The following is a 25,485-nucleotide window of genomic DNA, read 5'->3' as shown; positions in this document are numbered from 1 at the left end:
TTGCAAAAGGGTGTGATGCACAGTTTAGGAACTCCAGGGTTTACTGCTTTGCTATCATCTTTGCGTAAGGTGCATGATTCTTTCCTCTCTCAACTTGACAAAATAGCGAAAGGGCCTCTTTCTATCCTTTTTTTTTTTTTTTTTGTCTTATAGCCTAAAGCTAACTTAATAAATCTGTTTTCTTATAATGGCGACAGAATATGAAGATCTTTATGAATGGTACTTAAAAAGATAATATGCGTATCTAAGCCAAAATCTTATGCAGAATCCAAAGCTTAAGAAGACTACTCTAAATTAACCAGAATAAATGAGGTATTGTCTTGAAGACTTTGGTCACCTAAATAAAAGCAATGGTGAGTTTCTTTTGCTGAGTGGTCTTCCTTCTGTTTCCATTATTAGGAGTGAACACTTGCATTTCGAAAACAACCACCTAGTTAAGAAGGGAGATTATATTTCTAGTTTAATCAAATGTGTTTTTCATTTGAAAGAAGAAGAAGAAGAATTTAAGAGAGATATATATGTGTCGCAAAATTAATAATTTCTATCGAATCTCATTTATTTCTTCAGTTATAAACTAAGGTTTTTTTTTTATTTCAATCGTACTATTTTATAGATTAAGTTTAGACCTATTGCATGAAAATAAAATTACAAAATTATTCATTATATTCTCTTACTTAATTTGTTGGTTAAAATGATTAAATTCTATAACGAAGTGGATATATAATAACTCCTTATATACATTATTTTATAATAATTAATTAAATAACTAATATTTAGCTGAATATACTAACACTTGGGTCACATTTATTTTTCGCTTTTAATAATTTAATCACAATACTATTCAAAGAATATTGAATCCAAATGTAAACGCACAGACAGTGCACCTCACAGACTCCCTCTACTTTTGAATAAGAAAACATGTTGAAGTACATTTTGCAGTGCTTTCCCATAATTACATACAGAGAACCTAAATTATATTCTCTTTTCTCTCTCTCTCTCTCTGCGCTTTTCCTTTTTCGGTCACTTTAACCTTGTCGGCTGCCACAATTGTAATGGTTGCAAATTAACTATTGGAATTGGATAAGAGGCTGATAGGTACAGTTGGTGTCCTTTCAGGTTGACCCTAACATGCATTTTGGCAAACTGTGTGCGACCACATGGATTCTTTACCAAGTTTATATATTCTTTGTTCATCCTATAATCTTATCTCTAACTTTTAGTTTTAACCATTAAAACTTATTATTTATTAATTACTAAACATATAACAAAAAGAAAACAAAGTAACGTGTAACCTTCACAAGGGATTTCCTTATTGATTATGTATCCTATATATATATATATATATATATATATATATATATATATATATATATATATCTTCTTCTTTGTTTGGTTTCTTACTTCTCTTTTCTTATTTCTTCTCCTTCTTCTTTTTCTTTTTCTATTTTCCTTTTTTAACACAAAATTAAGAATGGAAATTGACCATTTTCGTTTATGAAATCAAGAAAAAAATACAAAAAGAAAAGAGAAATCTATTTGACTCGTGTTTTTAATTTTCCATAAATAATCAAGGTAATCTCGAATTTCATTTTCAGATATCCAAATCAAGAGTTTTAACTTGGACATGAGGATTTAAATTAGTCTATCAGAGCTAGAGCTACCTTGAAGAACGCAAATTCTTGAATTTGACAGAAGACGAATAGGAAATTCAAGAAGTAAAACCATACTCTTCTTCTATTTTGGATGACGAGCTAGCAAATAAAGATGGCCATCATAGATACAGTGATAAAGAAAGAACGATATGGTTTTGGTAGATTTGTGGAAATTATACAGAAAGTGTGAGAAAGAGATTAGTTATAGAATATTTTTTTAGGTAAAGTGGTATATAATTCAGGAAAGAGGAAGAAGATGAGTTACGAATATCCTTTTAATACATGGAAAAACATTTTCCACATTTCCAAGTGTATCTTTCGTGCATTTTCTTTAGCTAAAAAGAAAAAGTTTATATGATTAGAAAATATCAGTTCAGATATTTATAGAGACTAAAAAAATATTAAAGTGGTCAAATAATAAATCTAAAAATGTTTAGGAGATTACATATGGATTAAGCCAAGTGAGGGACCATTAAGATTTAATAACTTATCATATAAAATAGGTTAATAATTATTTTTTACTATAGCAGGTCACACATATATAAAAAATAATATTTTAAAAAATGTAGAATATGATGTTTCTCTTGAGAATGTAATCGAATAAGGTTTCTTATTTTTCCTTTATAAATAAAGAAAAATAGTAAAAGGAAACGTTGGAGCTAATTTTTTTTATTTTACTTACCCATAACATAATTCTTATACAAACCAAGTAGTCGTACTATAATACTCTGTCATACCCATTTATTGAAAATCCTCATCCTTCTACGAATATATTATTCCTCTTTAGCTGAACTGTCATACTCCCAGTCCAAAATTATAATCCTAGTCGATATTTAATTTCGGAATTGTGACAAATATGAGACGCACAAAAGGGCATTCAGTCCAGCTCTCGACTGTGAAGGGCCCTGCCTTTATTATTTAATTAATTATAGGCTTTCGATGATATTTTCTTTAGGATTGGCATTGACGTGATAATAATTTCATAAATTGTGGTTTATCATGCGTACGATGAATCAAATATCCACATTACTTTTGTTGGCATTTTTCTTTATTGGTATTATATGATAGAGATGTGTACATAGATATATGAAACTATGTTTGTCGAATTAAAAAGAAAAGGTTGAAATATAGGAGAAAGGTAAGAAAATATGAAGAGAAAGGAATAAAGGAAAGAGAAGGGGATGACGATGAACATGAGCACCATTTATTGCAAGTGGCAACCCATCAACCACTTATACCTCTCACCATAGTCATAGCTTAAACTATCACTCCCTCACTGTTTCTCTTTCTTCAATCCCACCTCTCATTAATTCTCCAAAGCAGTGTCTAACAATGCACTTTGCCGTTTCTTTATCTTCATTCTTACAGCTCTATGGTCTCTCTTGATCGATATCTTCTTTGAGGCCACCAGTTTCACTGCCAGTATCTTTATCTTCATCCTCACAAATTATAGTTCGTACGCTCTCTCTCTTCAGGCCGCCACCAGTTTCCACTACTGTATCTTTATCTGCATTTTCGCACCTTGTCCTCGAGATTCTTTCTCTATCTATTTGTTGCATTTTTATATATTCATCACCCGTCTCCATTTCTTGAACCTTTTATCTTCAAGAGTAACAGCGTTCAGTTCCGCACCACCACATAAAATAATTTAATTTAAAAAAATAATAAGAAGAAAGGACTATCCTTAATCTCTCCACCATTTTTCTTTCTCCAATTTGCATTTTCGAATCTTTTGTCTTCCCTCGCTTGCTATATATAAAGATCATTTTCTTCTTCTTCTGTGTGAAACAAAATGGCTAGAACAACCCTAACTCGTGCTATTGTTCATTTTCGTGATATACATGATGCAATTCTTTCCAATATAGTTTCTTTGATCGTACCCGTAATTCCATGTCTCTTGTTTTTGTCAAATGGCATGTCATAGAGCGATCTACGCGCAATTCTATTGTAATGTCCGGTATCTTTTTCTTATTCCTACTTGCTTTCGAGCTGTTACTAATCTTGATCTTTCCTTGCTCTCGCCTTGGGTCATCCGCTTTTTGATTCCTCTCCTAACCCTATTCTGCTTGCTCAAATGATCCATAGAGCTTTTCCTTATGTTGCTTCTCTTACTGTTTATGTTAGGAGTCGTTCAACTCTTCAACTTCTCGCTCCTCTATGGCCTACTTTACACAAAGTTAAGCTTGTTCGATGGCATCAGCGATCTCCTATGCCTCCTGGTTCTGATTTTGCTGCATTCTTTGAGCATGACCAATCACTTGTTTCGGTTGATCTTTCTAATTTTCATTGCTGGACGGAAGATTTGCCACCAGCACTTAAAGCTTACCCCACCATTGCTGCTTCTCTTTGACTCATCTTAATATCCTGTCTAACTCTTCTGCTGAAGGATTCAAGTCACATGAGCTTCTTGCCATTTCAGCTTCTTGCCAAAATCTTCGTGAATTGCTTGCAACTTGTATATTTGATTATAGATTCGTTGGTTTTGGTGGAGATGAAACTTTGGTTTCACTTGCTTCAAATTATCCTCGCCTTTCTCTTCTGCACCTTGTTGACACTAGTTCCTTGTCTGATGGCAGGGGAGATCCTGATGATGAAGGTTACACTTTGTCACAATGTCAGGGATACTTGGCCAGCATTAGAAATGCCTAATTCCAAATGTCCAAATCTTAAATATTTGAAGCTTGGACAGTTTCATGGAATCTGTAAAGGAATAGATGCTCGGCCTGATGTCATTGCAATTTGCAGCAAACTGGAATCATCGTCAATCAAGAAATCAGCTGACTTGTCTGATGCTAGTCTGACAGCAATTTCTTTTGGTTGCCTAAGACTTTCCAAGTTTGAGGTTCATGGTTGCAAGAAGATCACTGAAATAGGAATGAATAAATTGGCTTCAATTCTCCGAAAAACTCTGATTGATGGGAAAATCTCTTGTTGTAAACACCTCAATACTGTGTGCTCCTTACGGGCTCTCGAACCAATTCGAGAACGAGTACAGCGTTTCCATATAGATTGCCTGTGGGAAAATGTCGAAAAGTTTGGTGGTGGAGCTAGTAGTTCAGGTCAATCTAATGAGCTAAAACATTTCACAGTATCAGAAAAGAGAGGTTTCAATTGGGAAGAAACAGCAACAAGCTCGAGGAAGAAAAGCAAGAAACACAATAGCAAGGAAATGAAAATGAGTACTCTTCTAGTTGGGCAAGTTTAAAGTTCCTTTCCCTTTGGATTGCAGTTGGTGAGTTGCTAATACCGTTGGCATTGCCAGGATTGGAGAATTGCCCTGGACTGGAGGAAATTAAAATAAAAGTTGAAGGCGACTGCAGATATCTATCAAAGCCTTCAACCGATTCATTTGGGCTGAGCTCCCTTGCGTGCTATCCTCGTCTTTCAAAGATGAGTCTAGATTGTGGAGCTGCAATAGGATTTGCTCTAACTGCTCCATTAGGTCTGGGGGATTTAAGCCCTTGGGAGAGGTTTTATTTAAAAGGAATTGGTAGTTTGAACCTGACAGAGGTAGACAACTGGCCTCCACAGGACACTGATGTTAATCAAAGAAGCCTTACTCTTCCAGCAGCAGGATTGCTAGCTCAATGTAGGAGTTTAAGGAAGCTGTTTATTCATGGCACAGCCAATGAACATTTCATGATGTTTCTGTTAAAAGTTCCAACTCTTAGGGATGTACAGCTAAGGTAAGATTACTACCCTGCACCTGAGAATGATACAAGAACAGAAATGAGAATAGACTCGTGCTCTCGATTTGAGGATGCTTTAAACAGGCGTCGGATCCCTGACTAAAGAATTGGAAATTCTAGACTCTGAAGACATTGTAACTCTTTCTTGGCTTATTTATGTGATAAAAGGGAGTATTGCTGATGGGAATATGTAATTGTAGGTTAGCTTATTGGATACATAAAAAAAATGTAAGGTATTTAAAATTAAAGAATAAGAAGGATATTTAAATTTAAGCTATATGTTCTGAACTTTTCATGTAAAAAGTTTATCTAAAAATTGCAGAATTGACAAAAAGGAATACACTTTGCAAGTGGACAAAAAAGAATCTTATCCAATAAAAGAAAATGAAATTTGATAATTAAGAATTCTGCATCACTGTCCGGATTAAGAATTCCTAATGAACAGAATTGCTAACCAAAGCTTATGAGAACACTCAGCCTCATTTTCTCTGCACAATACTATTAGGTTTTGGCTGCATAGATTCTTTACGTTCTTATAGTTAGATATATGCCAAACAAAGATGTACTCATTCTCCTTCCAGTTTTATTCTTAGTAATATAACGTAATATCTCAACTTTTATAAAATAATTCTCATTGATCTTGGCATTTGATTGGTGGAATTATTTAGGTGACTCGAAATATTTAAATTATAAAATAATAATAAATAAATTCCGACGCTTATTAAATTTTAAAGTAATAAATTTAATCACGGATTATAAAAAAAATATTTTTGGAGGCAAAACATTTATAGATAATAGTATTTTCAAATCATATATATAAACGCACGAGGGATTCATTAATATATACTAATATTCTTATATTAATTTAGCAATATTAGTAATACCATTTTCTATTATACTAAATTGACATATTTAATCTCAAAATTGAAACTAAATAAATTAGAAAAAATTAAAATCCCCAATAAAATGAGCATGATATTTACAATATCAAGATTCCGGGAGAGAAAGAAAAATATCAAAATTAAAATTCATATGATGGTGAAACATATATTAAAAGAATTTAAACATAAATATTTTTTAAAAATACATATGATATAATAATTTCACGAAATGAATTGTATGCTAATTTCATCACTAAAATCATAAAGTTCAAGCATCGATTTTTGGGGTGAAGAAAAAAACAGTGAAATTTTAGCATGGTAAAGTTCATTTTCAAAGGGGAAAGTGGGACACTAGGCATTGCCCCCTTGCTTGGCACAAAGTGGGCGTGATTGTGAAGCTTTGAGGCTTTTTTGAAATGCTGGACTAGGGTTATAAGCCAGATGAGGCAATTGTAGTCATTGTTTGGTCTATTTGTGGTCGTTTAGGAGTTGTTATTGTAGGCCAATGAATTCAACATTCTTTTAATTATAATGGAGAGTTTTGATGCAGGCAAATGAGTCAGCATCAAACCCTAACTTACCTTTTTAGAAAAAAGTACACGTCACAGTTAAATTATTATAGTAGTCAACTCTTTGTCATCTAAAAGTTATTTAAATATAAATTTATAAAGAAAATAAAAAAAAAGTAAAAAAATTCAGAATCTAATTAAATATTGTAATTTCACATCTCACTTTCTTAATGTTATGGCTTATAATATAGCTCAATTATTATTTATTCTCTAATATCTTCAATAATATTATTTCGATTAAAAAATATATATATTTTTTGAAAGTGGACTCTAGTCTGACCTGATACATCAGGTATGGATCAAGACAAAAGAAGAATTAAAAATAAAAATTGTGAGACGTGGACATAATAAGAGCAAGGCCACTTTATTTTTTAATTATAAAGATGCAATACAGCCTAGCACAAGGTCCTGACATGGTTGCCATATAAATCTTCTTTTTAGAACCCAAGAAGAAATTCAAAAATCTTTAGAGGCAAGTAAAGATTAGCAGAACTCGAGAATTGATATACATGCCAAATATCAATTCTGCTTCTTCACTTTTTTCTTTACATTTAAATTTATAATAAAATTAATTATACAAAATTAATATTATATATTTTAATATATAATATATATTTATAAAAATTAATTTTTTACTCACGCATTATATAATATTATAATTATTTCGATTTTAAATAATAATATAAATTAAATTTATAAATAAAATTAAAAAGGATTTTAATACTTCATAAATATTTATAATATTTTATATTAAATATTTTTAATATTTTTATTAAATTTTTATACATAAATTTAAATTTTATGTGTTAAAAATAAGTACACGTGTCAAGATATAATAACAAATGTTAAAAAAATCTTAAATCTCAAAATTATATATATATATATATATATATATATATATTATAGGTAAATAAAATTTAGAAATTAATATAATCAATAACATATTTTTTTATTTTTCATATAGTCATACTTTAAATAATTAAAAATCGATATACTTTCGATAAATAATAAAATAAATTATCTATTAAAACTAATATAATATATTTTTTTGAAAATTTTTCATATACTAAAATTTTTATATTATTAGTGAATAAAACTACACATTTGACAATTTTAAAATTTTTATCAATATGTAAATAATAATTCTATAATCAAAAGTGTTACATTTTCATAATGAATATTAATATTTTATCATTTATAAGATAATATTCATTATTTACTATAATGATGTTCATTTTGTATTCCGTCAATTTTTGTATGGTAATTATTTTAGTAAAAAATATTCATTATTTATGATCTACATGTTTATTAATTTGTTATTGTCAATTCAGTAGTTACAACTTTATTTATATTTATTAAATCACTATAAAATATTTTTTTCGGATGAAAATGATATTGATTCTTTACGAAAGTTAGATTTATTGTTTTTGTGATGTATATTGAATTATTTTTATAATTGATATGAATTTTCATCATTTATAGGCATAATGTTCATTAGTTTATTAATAAATATTCATTATTGATAAATATCATATTCATTAATTTATTAAAACAGACATATATAACATTAATATAATATAAATTGTATTTACAGCTGGTAAATAAAAAAAAATTAAACTAAAGTTATCTTACAAATATTTATATTATGGTATAAGTATCATTTTAATAAAATAAAATTAATAAACTATGAACATTCAACATTTAAATAATAAACATTTAGTACTAAACTAATGAATATAAATTTTAAAAAAATACGAATCAGAGTTCTGACGCACGTGTCACACTACATTATAATATGGTCCGGGGTGCATGATATAAGATCCTGTTAATAAATGCATGGTTAAAACACGACGATATTATAAAATTGTTGTAATAAGTTTTCTCAAATATATTGAAAAACTTCAAAAAGAATTGCTAGAGTATGTTTATTTATAGAAAATAAAAAAATTGAACTTTGTGTTTACTTCTATTTTTTAAAATAAAAATAAAAAATAGTTTTCCATATTTTCTATATCTTTTTAGGGATAATTATTATTTACTCGTGTATTTTCTATATTATACTAGTTACCTAATTATTATTTATCCCATGTGTTCTTCCATGTTATATTAGCTAACTCTTAAAATTTGAAAAATATATTTCTTTATTTTTTTATATTGTAATTTTATACTAAAAATCTCTTCCGTTAGAATTTCTACTAAGAAATCGTTAATTAGATTTTTATATTATTTGCCCCTTGATTTTCTTATGTAATATACAAATTTTCTCCTATATTTTATTTATTGCATTAAAATTCTCTTGCATTTTGAAAGTCAATGCAATTAAAATACTAAATTGATAAAAAAATATAATTTAATCCTCAAACTTCTTATTAAGGATACAATTATATTATAATAAAATTAGTAATAACAATAATATTTTTTTGTTTTAACAATTTAAAGTTAATTTTATGAATTTTTAATATTTTGATTAGTATAAAGTACTTTTAAAAACTATAAATTTTACTAGAATTTAATTATGTTAAAAATTAGAGTAATTAAAGAATACTAGTTACTTATTTTTATACAGACACTAAAATTAACGGTTATTGGTATAATAAATAAAATATAAAAAATAATATGTATGTTGCACCAAAGATCAGGGGAAAATAATATAAAACCAAACCTAGTTAACGGTTGTTTAACGGAAATTCTGACCAAAATAGTTTTTAGTATAAAATTACAAAATAAAAGAATGAAAGAGTATATTTTTTAAATATTAGGGATAACTAGTATAATATGAAAAAATACATAAGAAAATAGTAATTACCTCTTTTCTTTATATGAGGAGTCATTTATTTTCAAATAAAAGTAAAGAGTTTTTATTTCATTTATTTTAATTTTTTTATATTTAAAATATTATTCTAATAGAGAATTAATTTCTTATATATATTAACAAATAAACATATTTTATAATTTTTATAGATTTTTTACAAAAATATTTTTATTTTTATTAGAATTAAAAATAAAATAAAATAAAATTTTCTCCAAATAAACAAATACCTATTGTTCACTTTTGAAAACTACAGAAAACTCTAAACAAACTTTTAGAAACTTTCAAATAAATGTTAATACAACGTTTAACGAAAATATCTACAATATAATTTTAAAGAAAATTTAACTATAAATTTTCAAAGGAAATAATAAGAAGAACACCTCTATGTAACTATACTTAACTGTAATTATATTGCATTATCTTAGACGTTTAATAATAACTTTTTAAAATTAATATTTATGATATTTCTTATATTAATAATATATGAATATATAAAATATTATATTTTTATTTCATTTTTCTTTTACGGGGAAATTATCAGATAAACTTAATATGCAATATTATTTAAAGATTCAGCTAATATAAATTTAACATATAAAAAAAATAAATTATATCATTACATCGTTTAATAGCTTATATTTTCCTACTAAAAAAATTAAATATTTACCAATACCAAAAAAAAAATAGGAATTAAATATAAAAAAGTATAAAGGAAAAATATTTATGAATTAAAAAGATAACTTCAAAAGCAAAATATATTGAAATTCGAATATCAAGGTCTGCAATTATCAAACACACTTTTACATAAAAATTAGATTAGTCCCCACCAAAAGGGGTTATTTTAAAAATAATGAAATTACATTATTATAAATAAAAATAATAATTTAAAATAATATTAATATATTAACATATTATCATCACTTTTAGATTTAATAATTTTTAATAATTGTTAATGAGATTTTTCCTTAATTTAAAAAAAGTAAAAAAAAAAGTATGAGATAAAATGAAATAAGAGACAAAAAAATGAATGAGAATATTTAATAAATATATGACCATTAAAAATAAAAGATCATCATTTAATTAATAAAATAATTAAAGCCTATGAAAATAAAAAATAAGAAGAAAATTATAACAAAGAGTTTGAAAATGAGGAGGAATATAAAAAATTGTGCTTCAAATGGCATTAAATAGGATAGTAAATGTCAACTAATCCTCATAAAGATAATTATATTTTAAAAATAATATAATAAAAATTTTAAAAATGAGAAGGAATATAAAAGAAATTATACCGTTAAATGCCACTAAATAGGCTATTAAGTTCAATTTCTCTTATGAGTATAAATGTAATGATTACAAACAAAGAAAAAATAATGCTTCTTTAATTAATAAGATAATTATTTCATTATGATAATAAGAAAAGTTAAAAAAATTTAATCAAAGTTGAAATTATGAAACGAATTTGAAAAAAAAGAATTATTACTTATAATTAAGTCGTTTTATGTTATAATACAAAATACTTAAGAAAATTATCTAATGTGAAATTTATGAAAAATAATTTAAAAAGGTAGAGAAATATGAAATAATTAAATATCATAATTAAAGTGTTAAAATTGTAATATAATATTTTATAAAATAGTAAAAAAAATCTTAAAATAGATTAATTCTCTAAGAGTTATTTAAAAAAAAGTAATCATATTTTATTTGAACCCACCAATACAATAATGAAAATTTATATAATCTTTTTAAAAAAATTGGTAACCTGTAATCACATATTACCAATTAAAATAACATAAGATAGTTTTAAAATTTCATACATTCTTAAAATGTACAAAAAAAAATTAGCTTAATTTGAGAAAAATATGAAGATTATTCTCATTTTTCGTAATTTACCATTACATTTTATGGTTATAAGAAAATTTAGTATTTTTTGTAAATTTCCAACCTTTTCATAAATTATTATATTTCAAAAAAATTATCATTTATCTATATATCATTCATTTTTTGTAATTAGTTTCACTTATAAAAAATAGTGTAATTTACGAAAAAATATGAAAATGATTGCCTTTTTTCATAATTCCCCAATATATTTCACGATTACGATTAATATTTTTCATAATTTTATCAATTTTCTCGTAAAGCACTAAATTTTGCAAAAGTAATCATTTTAATATTTTTTCGTAATATTTATATAAAATTAGTATAATTTACAAAAAATGAAGAATATTGTTATTTTTCATAATTTGATAATATATTTTATGGTTACAGAAAAATTTAGTTTTCTTTGTAAATTTATCATTCTTTCGTAAATTATTAAATTTCGTAAAAGTAATTTTTTTTCTCAACTAGTAACACTTACGAAAAATTAGTATAATTTGTAAAAAATATGAAAAATATTATCATTTTCCATAATTTGCGATTATAAAAAAATCTAATATTTTTCATAAATTCATTACTTTTTAGTAAATCATTAAATTTCATAGAAGTTATCATTTTTTCGTAATATTATTTATCTTTCGCAACTAGTAACACTTATAAAAAATTAGTATAATCTGAGAAAAAAGATGAAAACAAATTCATTTTTCATAATTTATTTCGCGATTATAAAAAATTTAGTATTTTTCTTAATTTGTCAATTTTTTCGTAAATCATTAGATTTCGTAAAAGTAATTATTTTTTCATAATATCATTTATTTTTCGAAACTAATAACATTTATGAAAAATTAGTTTAATTTGCGATAAATATAAAAATGATTGTCATTTTTCATAATTTAGCAATATATTTTGCGATTAAGAAAGATTTAGTATTTTTTATAAATTTTTTAACTTTTTTGTAAATTATTAAATTTCATAAAATTAATATTTTTTCGTAATATAATTTATTTTTTCCAAACTAGTAGCATTATAAAAAATTAGTATAATTTATTAAAAAATATAAAAAAAATTGTCATTTTTATAAAATATTAATAATTTTTATAATTATAAAATTATAAACTGATTCAACAGTTGCAAGTCATCTTTACCTATAAAATTTAAAAAGTAAAATTTAAACTAATTAAGAATCAACGGTGTTTATACAAAAATTACTTTATTTTAAATAAATTTATCCTATAAAGTACCAAAAAATAAATAAATAAATAAATAAATAAATATATATATATATATATATATATATATATATATATATATATATATATATATATATATATATATATGCGCGCGAGTGTGTGTGTGACAAAATGCACATGGCAATTTGCCAAACAGAGAGTAAAACAATTCTAACAAAACTAGACAACATTGGTGATGTCAAAAGCGAGCATCCAACTCTGCATCCGCAACTAGTTCAATGAGAGAAGACTATAGCAATCTAACTACGAATTCAGTTCCAAATCCCAAGACAGAAAAATCAATTGAACATAGCCGACATATTAACACAAGTTGCCGACTTCTTTATAGCAATGCTAATCCATGGCCTCCAAGATTTCTAAATTTAGCAAAAATATGTCCATATTAAGGATCAGCAATTATTGAGATATTGTCCAAAGCATATTCTTGAAAGAGAAAAGGAAAAAAAAAAAAAGGGACAGCGTACTAAGCCAAAAAACATGCTATATAACTCTAGTCAGAATCAGAATCAAGAAATCCCCAAAGCACAAGAAATGATAAGAAAATACCATTCCCCAATCCTCTCACCGAACCAGTGTGGATCAAACCTGCTTCAAACCATAGACGCCCCACTACCTGTTGTTTGGTCTGTTATCCGCCAATTTGAAAACCCACAGATCTACAAAAGATTCATAAAGAGTTGCACAGTTCTAGCAGGCAGCGGTGGCATAGGAAGTGTGCGTGAGGTGAAAATAGTCTCCGGTTTACCAGCCAAAAGTAGCATGGAGAGGTTAGATAATCTTGATGATGATTTATATGTAATGATCATCAGTAACGTTGGAGGCGATCATAGGCTTGTTAATTATAAGTCTACAACAACTTTGCATGAAGTAGAAGAGGAAAAGGGAACCAAGACTATTGTAATCGAGTCTTATGTAGTGGATATACCTTCTGATAGTTGTAAGGAAGATACCTGCTTGTTTGCTGATACTATAATTGGATGCAACCTTAGGTCATTGGCTAATGTTACTGAGAAGATGGCTACTCGCTAGTCAGATTAATGGGTTTGCTAAGATGATTAAGCTTGTACGTGTTTGAATTGCTCTCTTTTTCTTCTTTTTTTTTCGTTATCCCAGCAGTGGGCATTTAACGTTAGTTTCGTTGAGAGTTTTATTTTTACTAATCGGGTTCAATTAGTATTTCAGTTATTTACTCTCAAGTTGTTGGTTCCAACTAAAATGTATTAGTAAAAGAAAGAAAGAGTGTTTTCTGTTTTTTTTTTTTTTTGTTGGTGTGGTAAATTAGTTTTGGTACATGGATCATGTACGTAACTAGAAAAATATTTTGTTACATGTAATTGGGTTTCTATAATTATTGATTTCGGGAGAAGCCCAGATTTCATATTTTGACATCAAAATTGATTTTAGTCATTAATAATAACCGAGAATTTACCATTTGAGTATTTTTTATCAGGATTGGATAAAGTTGTATGTATTGTATGAGGCCAACTCTCAAAGAAATCTATGCGTCACAGAAATTCTAATTATATAGAATTATTTTTAGAACGAGAAATCATATTTGCAATATCAGTTACATCACACATTTTAAAATAAAAAATTCTAATCCAACAAGTCAGTAACATTATTTGTATTGAAAGAGCTCAAATAAATAAATAAATAGAAAAATCGGTCTATATGCTAATTTTATCATCGTGATAAAAATATTTTTAAAATTGCTTTTAAGCATTAAAAAATAAATTTAAAATTTTTTAAAATGATATATTATTAATTTTTTGAATTCTTATGGATTATTGTTTTTAAATTTATTGTTAAGAAAAACATCAATCTAATGTTTAATACTGAAATAATAAAATAAAATAAAAATTATGATTAAAAAATATTTTTTCAATCGTAATATCAAATCATCCCTAAATGATTAGAAAAAATAATTAATGCTATTCTAACTTTTTCTTTGATTAGCAGGTTACGTGAATTTTTAGGAGTTAAGCTACAAGGAAAATTGTGTTTAGTGACGCCATATAACGAAGAACAACATTTATCGCTAAATGGCGACAGTATAATGAGAGCTCATTATGGACTTGGGCTCGATGAAAGGCATGACGATCTAGCAGCGGTTTAGACAACAACTTACAGACAGACTACATGGCAGCGCAAAAGGTATGACGATCATTCGTTTCTAAGTTTTCACAGGAACATGGTTCAAGTTTTTGGTGCTAAGAAATCACATTTAGCGACAACAATATTCGTCGTTATGTATGGTTTTTAATTTCTGTTATTTTATTTTTTGATTTATGTTTAGTTAATAATTATTTGTAATTATTGAATTTTTATTGTATTCTTTAGTTAATAACTTCTGTGTATTTTTAACTTTTTCTGTTATTTAGTATGTTTAGTAGTTTAGGTTTAGTTAAAATTTTTTTGGTTATTTAGTATTTTTAGTCCAAATAATAATATAAATGGTCACTTAACTTTGCATATAGTTTCATCTTGGTCATAAGATTTTAATTTGTGCCATTTTAGTAATTCAACTTTAATTTTAATTAAAATTTAGTCATTTTACTAATAAAAAATTGACATGTCATATTTTTTTTAATTACTCGTTTCTTGTTGATTGTTTTTGCCACATTTCAATCTTTTATTTGTAAAATAAGACTGGAACAAAATTAAGATTTTGTGACTAAAACGAAACTAAATGCAAAGTTCAATAACTATTCATATCATTATCCCATTTGTAATCTTTTAGGTTTAGTTTAATTTCTTTTAATTTCTGTTAATTAATTATTGAGTTGTATATTTTAAATTTTTTTAGTTATTTAGTATTTTTTTTAATAACTTTAATTTACTTAGTTATTTATTTTCTATTTTTTTTATTCAGTATTCGTTGTAAGCTAGAAAACTACTGGATGGTTAACATGTTTATATTGCATAGATAATTCTGAAGCTAAAGTTTAATGGTAAACAATCATGGTTTGATAATCATTATAAATTTTTGCTAGTGATCATCCATTTCGCAAGAAAGAAATGGCTTTCACTGAGAATAAAACAGTTATAGAACCCCCGCTTATTTGGGTTGGGCATGAGATTTGCAAGGATTAGATAACTTGGGATTGAAAAAGGTTACAAAATCATACACACACAAATTAATGGCCTGATATGTAAAACATGCAATTAAAAAAAATGGAACTATTTTTTAGAATTTGTCATAATGGAGCTCCGATTTGATTTGGCATAATTTCGATGTCATGCATATAGAGAAAAATCTGTGTGATAATGTCTTCAGCATCATAACGAATGTTGACAAAAAAACTAAAAAGAAAAAAATCTAGAGAGGAGCTTAATGATTATTGTTGACGCCCCATATTAAAACGTGATGCAACATGGAAGTACCCAAAAGCTAGTTACATGCATAGCAAGCATGCAAAAGAAGTACTATGTGACTGGATAAATAGTCTTAGATTTTCGATGGATATGTGTCTAATATGGCCTTGTGTTTTGACATGTTCGTTCAATCCTCCACCGGTTGATATCTCACAGTTGTTCATTAATGTCGTCAACAGAAAGAAAAAGCAGTGCATCTGCAACTCAAAGTTAGAGGCGCGCACTTTCACCTAGCCCCGTGGTCTAAAAGTTCAAGCGACACTTCTTCTAATAAGTCACATGAGGCATAAGGGTTCAAGCGGAGCTGATCTGGAGTATAGCACCCGCGTCGCGGAGCTTGAGTGGACAATGTATCTCATGGTACGCATGTTTGGTGCTAGCATCATTCCACCACCTGTGCATGCTCCATCAACTTGTGCTTCTAGTATTGGTACGCCCGATCCACCAAAGAGGCGATCATGACGACTCATCTACTACCTCATATTAGATAATTATCTTTCTTGTTTATAAAATATTATATCTTAAAAATTATTACTATTATTACATTTTTATACATATTGTTAAATCTATTAGTAGTTTTTATAACACTTTATTTGTAATTAACTAGTTTTATTATTTTTTTATATTGTAATTATTTTTTATATATATTTCTCAATCTCAATTAATAAGTCAATAAAATATAATTAATATTATATTCATACTAATTGTACATGTTACTTTTTTTTACTTTAGACTGCTCAAATCTTAATCCGCAAAAGCTTGATTATTTTTTAGATAGGTTTGAATGTTTTTCCTTTGAGGCCCGCCTAACAAGCACGGTCCAACTTGAAAAATTTAATGAAAAATGTTATATATCTTTTATGATGGATCGAACTTGTTCAAGATTTTAGGCCTCGATAGCCAGTGAGGGTCTAGACTTAAAACCTTCAAGCTTGATTAAATTCAACCCAAATTCGATCGGTGAGCAAATGAACAGAGTGTGTAAGGTTGTTCCTATTCAAACAGCCTACATTCAAACCAGACATCTTGATTCTTCATGCATCTCTCAGGCTCATCGGCACTCAATTGTCGATCATTTGCCTTTTCCTCTTCCCCTTCACGTGCCATGGAAAAGCACAGCTGAGGAAATTCCTCAACCAGCATAAAATGCCCCATAAAAAGAATATTAAAGTTAAGTTAGTTTTTGCTGAAAAAGTGAGTGCTAGAAGTCTTAGACATGGCTTTTAAGTATTTGAACTCGCTAATTAAAGCAAATAAAATAGTTTTAAAATTTCATACTCAAGATCGTGAGTCGAATTTGAAAAGCCATTTAACTTGAGGGGGGCGTTCTGTTCAGACTATGTCAAGGGCCTCCTCCTATGAGAGGATAGAAAAGAATAATGTTTCTTCAAGATATTTGAAGATGGCCAATCACAAGCCCAACTAGCTCTATATAAGATAATTTGGTTGGTTTCCTATAGTGGAGAAAAAGTTTCTGTTGACTAGCTATAAAACGAGGTACTCAACTAATATTCCTGAACACCACCACTAAGTAATGTAATCGGATACTTGCAGTTGCATATTGAAAATCACGAAAGTTTGTTCATTCATTTACAATTTAGGTAGTTGAGTTATTAATGAAGAAGAAAAAGGGAAAAAAGGGTAGCTGATCCGTACAGTACAAATGATCTCAATTTTGTCACTAATTAAGTTAATTTTGAAAATATCTGGAGTAAATGTTCCTGTTACATGAATTTTGAATATGTTTTTGTTCACATGAGGGTAAGAATCCCATGCTCTTCAAGAAGGGCACTCTACATATTAATATTATTATCATTTTCCATCTTCTGCACTAATGTGGTCGAGCAGGATGGCTGCTGCCATTGCATCCGAGTCAATTGGAAAGATGCCCATTTAGCTTCTCTTATGGAGTTGGAATATGATCACCAGTGGGAGCTCAATTACCTAAACAGGAAGAACAACCAGTATGTACGGCTGCAGATCACCCTCCACTTCCCCATCAGTTTGATTGACTGTTAGATGCGTCCTTTTTAACTCGACTCGTAAGTCAAACTACGAATAGCAGACGAGCACCAACCAACACTGCATCAAAATAATTTGTTAACAAGTAATATTCCTATGACACAAATTATATGAAGACTGTACTGCCCCTTAATTTATACATTTAGTCCCTTTTGCAGCTATCTCTACCGAAAATACCCCTTCTCACTCTTCAGATCCTTTTTCATTTCTTCAAGAGATTTGGTTGGACTGACTGGTAGACTGAGATAGACCGATTGTCTCGCCATATATACATTACAATGTTGCTAAGGTAGATCAAAGAAATCATCACCGGAAACCCAATTTGAGGAAAATGGGTTCCCAAAAGATCCAATTCCTGATCATTTTCTTGCTTGTAGGTCCACTAACATGCCTATCTTTTACCCTCCCAGATGAATACTCTATAGTGGGCAATGACCTTCATGAGCTGCTATCTGAGGAACGTGTCAAAGAACTCTTTCAGCAATGGAAAGAAAAGCACAGAAAGGTTTACAAGCATGTAGAGGAAGCAGAAAAGAGGCTAGAAAACTTTCGAAGGAACTTGAAGTATGTAGTGGAGAAGAATCAGAAGAAGAAAAACTTGGGCTCAGCGCATACAGTTGGATTGAATAAGTTTGCTGATATGAGCAACGTGGAGTTTAGGCAAAAGTATCTTTCAAAAGTGAAAAAACCCATCAAGAAACGGAACAATAATTTAATGACCAGCAGGCAGAGAAATTTACAATCATGCGTTGCTCCTTCAAGCTTGGATTGGAGAAAGAAAGGAGTTGTTACTCCAGTTAAGGATCAAGGAGATTGTGGTATGTTTCTTTAATTTCTTTCTTTTGTTATTTTCTTTATAATTATATTATCTGTTTTATTTTCAGTTGCTGTTGTATTGGACTTAGTGGATACTAACATTAATTAATTGGAAAAAAGAAATTCAAATACTTTTGAATGCAACGAAGATCATAATAAATTAAGTAATAGATTCTTGAATGTCATGTTGAGAGATAATCTTAATTTTTAATGGAATATCCAAAGATTTAGTCGTTTTTATTAGTAAAAGTTTTATTTAAATTGCAATGCTGCTTTATAAGTAATTTCATATAATTATTATGAGAAAGAGAGTATCTAATGCTTAAATTTAAGGCTTGTTTAGATGAATAAAGATGGTTTATAATTTCAGATCTAAAGGAAAGAAGAGTCTGGTTTGACTGGTAGGTACGCACTAGGGTTGAATCAGTGTCGTATTAGATTCTTGTTGCTGGGGTGTTGTATAAAAGTAATTTGAGTGAAAGTAAATAATAATAATAATTAATCGGATGGTGTATCTGTAAGACTTTTTAACTGTAAATTTAAGAATATTATTTTTAGAAATTTCGTTTTGCTCTTTATAATTAAGTGATTATTACACTGTTTTTAATTTAAAAAACATTTATAAAGTGAAAGTAAACAAAAGAACAGACATTTAATTGCAAATTTAAGCATTTTAGTTTTAGTAATTTTATTTTAGACTTTATCATTAAGTGATTATTACTGTTTTTAGTTTAAAAAACATTTATAAGCGAAAGATAATAATACTGCTCAATTGGCTATATGCTTCCATCCACCTGCATATTTTTGTGTGGTCAAAAAGGAAAACATTTCCAAAAAAAAAGGTCCAACTAGATATAGAGAAATTCTAAAGAAAAAGCAGATATGTTTCTCATTGCACCTAAAGTATATATTAATAAGTATGAGTTTGTTTGGTATAAATAAATTATTTAAAACTTTTTTTGATAAGTTATGTAGTTTATGATTTGATAAATTATTTTTAGATAAAATAAAATACATTAAAAAAAATTTACTATTAAAAAATATCAATTTCTAGAGATTTAATTATTTTTACTTTAATCAACTATTATTATCATATTAAATATATTTGCTTTAACAATTCAAAAATATTACCGTGTGATTGTCAAGTTGGTCTTGTTAGACCAATGACTTCTTAAATCACAATTTGACAATTAATTAATAAAATTATGAATTAGTTTCTAAACTTATTAAACATGTGAAAACATAATAATAATAATAATAATAATAATAATAATAACCTGATTAAAGTGAAAATAGTTTCACTTCTTGCTATCCAAAGTTTTTTAACAGTAAAACACATTTACTGCTATACATTATAACCACATTTTTCTTTTTAACTAAGAAAAAATACATTAAAAATCATAAAACAGAACAAGTACAGTTTAATACTTTATCTACATTATTAATTTTATGAAGTTAAAAATTACAGTTTAAATCTTAAAGTGACAAGAAAATTTGTATGTGGAAAGTAAACGTTACCTTTTGCATCACCTATGTTATTGCTTTTATCATGAGTATACAGTTTAATACTTTATCTACATTAGGTGAATTATTAATTTTATGAGCCTCTTTATATATCTCGTAATTATTGGGATTTCATGAACTAAAAAAATAAAAAGTAATAGAAATATCTATTTGCTTTATTTTTTAATCAAATTTACAATATTTTTTATTTTTATTATGTTAAGGTATTAAAAAAATATGATTTTTTAAAAATTAGAATTTTTTATTTCTTTTGTTGTTTTTGAGCAAAATAATTAAAAAATAACCGAAAAATAATTATACTATAAATTTGAAAAAGGAGACAGTATTTTAAAAGAAAATTATACAGTAAAAACAATATTCTTTTTATTGATTTTAAGGTATTTAAATATTTTTGAAAAAATTCCTAAAAAACATACAGCTTAAATTTTTGAAATCACCGGATTGATCCTGGCAGCTCAACGAACAAGTCTAATAACACTTCAGCATCCTAACTAAATTATTGAAACTTGCAAGTACCAAAATACTAAATTAGTGGTGCTCCTGCTTCATTTTAACTAAAACTGATCAATATTCGGATATCTTCACTCGTCCACAAGCTTATTAACAGTTTCATTTATTTTTAATGTTTTGTTTTAGGTGTTTTGTAATTGAGGTCTTGGTTGGTTAATTTTGCAGGAAGCTGTTGGGCATTCTCTTCCACTGGAGCAATCGAAGGAATAAATGCCATTGTCACCGGAGACCTCGTTAGCCTTTCTGAACAAGAACTTATGGATTGTGATACAACCAATTACGGTTGTGATGGTGGCTATATGGACTACGCTTTTGAATGGGTTATAAACAATGGTGGGATTGATACAGAAATCGATTATCCTTATACAGGTGTGGATGGTACCTGCAACATCGCCAAGGTTCGTTTCCCTTCGTGTTCTATATAACCCACTAGAAGATGATTATAATATCTTTTCTTCGTCTTACTTGTGGTGTTCTTGTGTTTGATCAGGAAGAAACAAAAGTTGTATCCGTTGATGGATACGAAGATGTAGCTGAATCAGATAGTGCTCTCTTGTGTGCTACTGTTCAGCAGCCTATTAGTGTCGGTATCGATGGTTCTGCAATAGATTTTCAACTGTACACAAGTGTAAGTCCCTCTTTCATTTTATGAGTAGCACCCAAAAAAAAAAAAAAAAATCAAAAGATACTTAAAGAAGTGATTATGACATGAAAGATGATGTGATTTAATCAGGGAATCTACAATGGTAGTTGCTCTGATAATCCAAATGACATTGATCATGCTGTTTTGATCGTTGGATTTGGCTCTGAAGATGGTGAAGATTATTGGATCGTGAAGAATTCATGGGGCACAGAATGGGGAATAAACGGATATTTCTATTTATTAAGAGACACTAATTTGCCATATGGTGTTTGTGCAGTCAATGCTATGGCCTCTTATCCCACTAAAGAATCCTCTGCACCATCCCCGACTAGTCCTCCATCACCACCATCACCCCCTCCACCTCCACCCCCAACACCAGTGCCCCCACCTCCCTCACCTTCACCAAGTGAATGTGGCGACTTCTCTTATTGTCCAACTGACGAGACATGTTGTTGCCTTTATGAATTCTTTGATTTCTGCTTAGTCTACGGTTGCTGTCCGTACGAGAATGCTGTTTGCTGCACTGGCACAGAATATTGTTGCCCCAGTGATTACCCAATTTGTGATATTAAAGAAGGGCTCTGTCTTCAGGTGAGAACTCATAGCCATTAATATCTGAGAATTGCCTCTTTCTAGCGTGAATAACGAGCTATTAGTTCAAAATACTTGCAAGTTACGAATTATTAAGCCATTATTCAATCAGTTGATTGAATGGTTAACCTTTCTTTTTCCAAAATTGTGTATGCAACAGAACCAAGGAGATTACTTGGGAGTAGCTGCAACGAAGAAGCATATGGCTAAACACAAGCTTCCCTGGAGCAAGCTAGAAGAAAGCAAGCGAGAGAGAACATACCAACCTCTCATGTGGAAGAGGAACCCTTTTGCTGCAATTCGCTGAAAGAAGAAAAGCTGATGGCCCGTTAAGTAATTGAAGGTCTTCGCAATTATTTTAATTAAATTTACCGCATAGGCAGACATTCAGTAATCCTGCTACAATTATTGGTTTATGAACATTAAACGAATGTAGCAAGAAAAACTAGAAGTAAAGAAGAAAAGGGGAAATTGAGTATGGCGTTCTCTTGGATGATCGACTGGATGGAAACTGGATTTGTTAGTAAGACTTCTTTCATGTATTTTCTCATGGCTTACAGCTCATTTCAAGCCATGCTCTGTATTGTTGTCCAGGACTTGTAATATACTTCAGTATATGGTTTTAAAATAAGAGATTCTGTTTGGAAGTTTACTTGATTTCAATTTCAGAAAACTGATCTTTACTCTGAAGTTTAAACCTCACAACCATAAACTGATCTTTACTCTGAAGTTTAAACCTCACAACCATACTGAGCTGACAAGAAAAATGGTGAAAGGATTTGAAAAGTTACAGAAAAGATTCTCTTTTTCAAGATATCAAATTTTCCATTCTAGCTCATTACCTACTATTACATTACAATTAGAAAATAGATACCAGTGTGCCTTGTTTACCGCATGTAATCTTGCTATCAATATCTAAATTGAGTATGTGTTCGGTCATCCATTTCCAGACTGTAAAGAACTCAATTTATATATATCATTCACCTGTTCATTATAGTATATACATCTATTATAGATAAGAAATTAAATTGATACGAAAATAATTCATTTAAAGGTAAATTCACTTTCAGGATATGTATAAGTGAATGCCATATGGGATGTAAAGATCTCATGTTTTAGATTCTCTGTTCTAATTTGATTGAGAAAAAAGCATTTTCTATATATCACCGAGAAATAAATTAACCCTAAGCAATAAATTTCCACTTTAAGCCACAACTCAAGTCATTCAATACTGACATTATAATGCTGAAAATCACTAGAGGCGGACAACATCTATATTTGCACAATGCTATACATTTCTAGGATCGGATAGCCAGAATATAAGTGGCTGTAGTTTATCCCAGATTTCTATTTCTATTAAAATATCAATTATATGATCTTCTATGAAACACTGGACGCTATTCTTTTAGCATACAGAAGAAGAAACAAAGAAAACATCAAATCAAATGTGCAAACCAATACAGAACCAAAGTACAAACCACGCGAGATAGGCCCCTCTGTGTTTCAGTGAAAAGAACAAAGTTAGGCCCAAAATCCAAATAGGTTTAGAATAGAAAAATGGAGAAGCATTCACTAAAAAAAATAAAAGATATCAATTTTTGAAGTTGTAGTACTAATAATTAATTGCGGCATCAGACATTAATTAGTTGATTGTGTATGTGCATTTGAATTGTATGGTCACATCAGTATCATCCCACTTCCTGGGCAATCCGTAAGTCTCAGCATTTGTACTGCATCAAGAAATTTCTCGGAGAGTAGGTTCCCTTCGCCCTCCCCTCCCCTATCTTTCAGATAGAGATTTGCATGTTCAGTATATTCTCTTCTACTGCGTAGCAGCAATCTCTGACTCGGTTCCAAGAATTATTAAGGAATATTTCAAATTTAATTGATTAATATTGTAAACATGCATCACGAACGTGTAATTGTCCAACTTACTAAAGCCTATATATCTGTTGAATCATGCGTGAAATCATTTCTTTATAAACTGATGAATGTTGATATGCTGACAATTACATTAAATTTGACCCAGTTTAAGGTTAATAAGATTAAAAGATTTAGCTAGGGCTACTGATGTTCACCATAAAGATAACGCAATGTGCTTTCTAGCATTCAAATCAAAATGTGTTAGATGGTCCTACCTCATGGTAATGAATTGGATGGGTAGCGTGGTGGGCTCTTGTGCAAACCATGGCGTGGTCAACGGGCAAGTGGTAGGGCAAGCTTCTCTTCTTTTTTCCTACATGAAGATTACCAAAATAAAGCATTTCCCACTCTCCATGTGTTTCTTTTGATAAATTGACACCCCTTGCATGAAACTTACAACTCCACAAAACAGACTCGATGAGTTTCCACCTGCACAACATAAATAGTAATTTCTTTACACTTTTCAAAAAAAAAAAGCTTTTTTCACAAATTACAAGTATATATCATACTTTTTAGCATAGTACCGGATAACACAGACCAAGAAAATAGAAAATAAATATATTTATATTAATCATTAATATAATTTACTTGAATTATCAAATAAAATTTAATATCCAAATATGAACGGATTCATAGTTTAATGATAAAACTATTCTGAATAAGAACATATGCTAAAACTCAATCTAAAAGCTTATAAAAACATTTTAACAAGAATATTTATTAGAAAAGATAAAAGCTATTCTTCTTCCCTAATTTGTGGTCACATAGCATTAGAATAGTGGTGTTTTTTTTTAATTATTCACTTTATAGCATAGTCAATAAATAATGGCAGACCGGAGAATCAGTAGAGTCAATCTCTATGAATAGACGAATTGCAGCCATTTTGTAACATAGTTAGTTTCCGCAATCTAAGGAAATTAACATGAAATTAGTGAACAAAAAGAAAAAGAATAAGTTTTGGGAAAACTCACATGCTTGCTTCACAATTGGACAAAACATATGCACCGTCTGTTCTACAGTCAGGACAATTAAGTAGGAATATTTGAGATATTTCGATTTTCCATATGCGATCAATAGGCATCAACACTTTGCTTCTTTGGCCTTGCTCGTTAAAACTAATATTTATGTCCTTTTATCTCCCATCCTTTACAGATAGCTCTAAATCTAAATTAGCGCTCTTCTACGACGTAGTTTTAATGATAGTAATAGTAATTTACTCCCACTCAGACTTGTATAAGATTTGGACATATTGGATTCATATCCCCCTTAATCTAATTAATTAGTTTAAGATTTGGTTTGTGATTATTAAATTTTAATTTTATGTTTAAACTTAGCTCGTGATTAAAATTATAT

General features: G+C 28.7%; 2 protein-coding genes and 1 pseudogene across 2 annotated transcripts; all 3 read left to right on the top strand.

Moving 5' to 3' along the window:
* The first annotated feature begins 2,791 nt into the window (after nucleotides 1-2,791).
* LOC8261014 lies at nucleotides 2,792-5,614 on the top strand (annotated as a pseudogene).
* A 7,528-nt stretch (nucleotides 5,615-13,142) lies between these two features.
* On the top strand, nucleotides 13,143-13,982 carry LOC125370049 (abscisic acid receptor PYL12-like). Its single transcript, XM_048373644.1, has one exon. It carries the CDS (start codon nucleotides 13,206-13,208, stop codon nucleotides 13,755-13,757), a length of 552 nt encoding a protein of 183 aa, XP_048229601.1. The 5' UTR covers nucleotides 13,143-13,205; the 3' UTR covers nucleotides 13,758-13,982.
* A 4,384-nt stretch (nucleotides 13,983-18,366) lies between these two features.
* LOC8258855 (low-temperature-induced cysteine proteinase) lies at nucleotides 18,367-22,861 on the top strand. The gene is made up of 5 exons (XM_002533916.4): nucleotides 18,367-18,943; nucleotides 21,141-21,373; nucleotides 21,466-21,603; nucleotides 21,709-22,209; nucleotides 22,370-22,861. The coding sequence occupies exons 1-5, from the start codon at nucleotides 18,457-18,459 to the stop codon at nucleotides 22,514-22,516; spliced, it is 1,506 nt and encodes a 501-aa protein (XP_002533962.2). The 5' UTR covers nucleotides 18,367-18,456; the 3' UTR covers nucleotides 22,517-22,861.
* Nucleotides 22,862-25,485: the final 2,624 nt, after the last annotated feature.

Source organism: Ricinus communis, chromosome 5 (assembly GCF_019578655.1).
Source record: "Ricinus communis isolate WT05 ecotype wild-type chromosome 5, ASM1957865v1, whole genome shotgun sequence".
In the NCBI taxonomy this organism is placed as follows: Eukaryota; Viridiplantae; Streptophyta; class Magnoliopsida; order Malpighiales; family Euphorbiaceae; genus Ricinus; species Ricinus communis.
The sequence above is the reverse complement of the archived record's forward strand: the minus strand, read 5'-3'. Positions and strand labels throughout refer to the sequence as shown.

Coding starts and splice junctions, on each gene's coding strand:
- LOC125370049 (XM_048373644.1), top strand. CDS start 13,206: ATGCTATATAACTCTAGTCAGAATCAGAATCAAGAAATCCCCAAAGCA.
- LOC8258855 (XM_002533916.4), top strand. CDS start 18,457: ATGGGTTCCCAAAAGATCCAATTCCTGATCATTTTCTTGCTTGTAGGT. Junction 18,944..21,140: donor TAAGGATCAAGGAGATTGTG/GTATGTTTCTTT, acceptor TTAATTTTGCAG/GAAGCTGTTGGGCATTCTCT. Junction 22,210..22,369: donor AAGAAGGGCTCTGTCTTCAG/GTGAGAACTCAT, acceptor TGTATGCAACAG/AACCAAGGAGATTACTTGGG.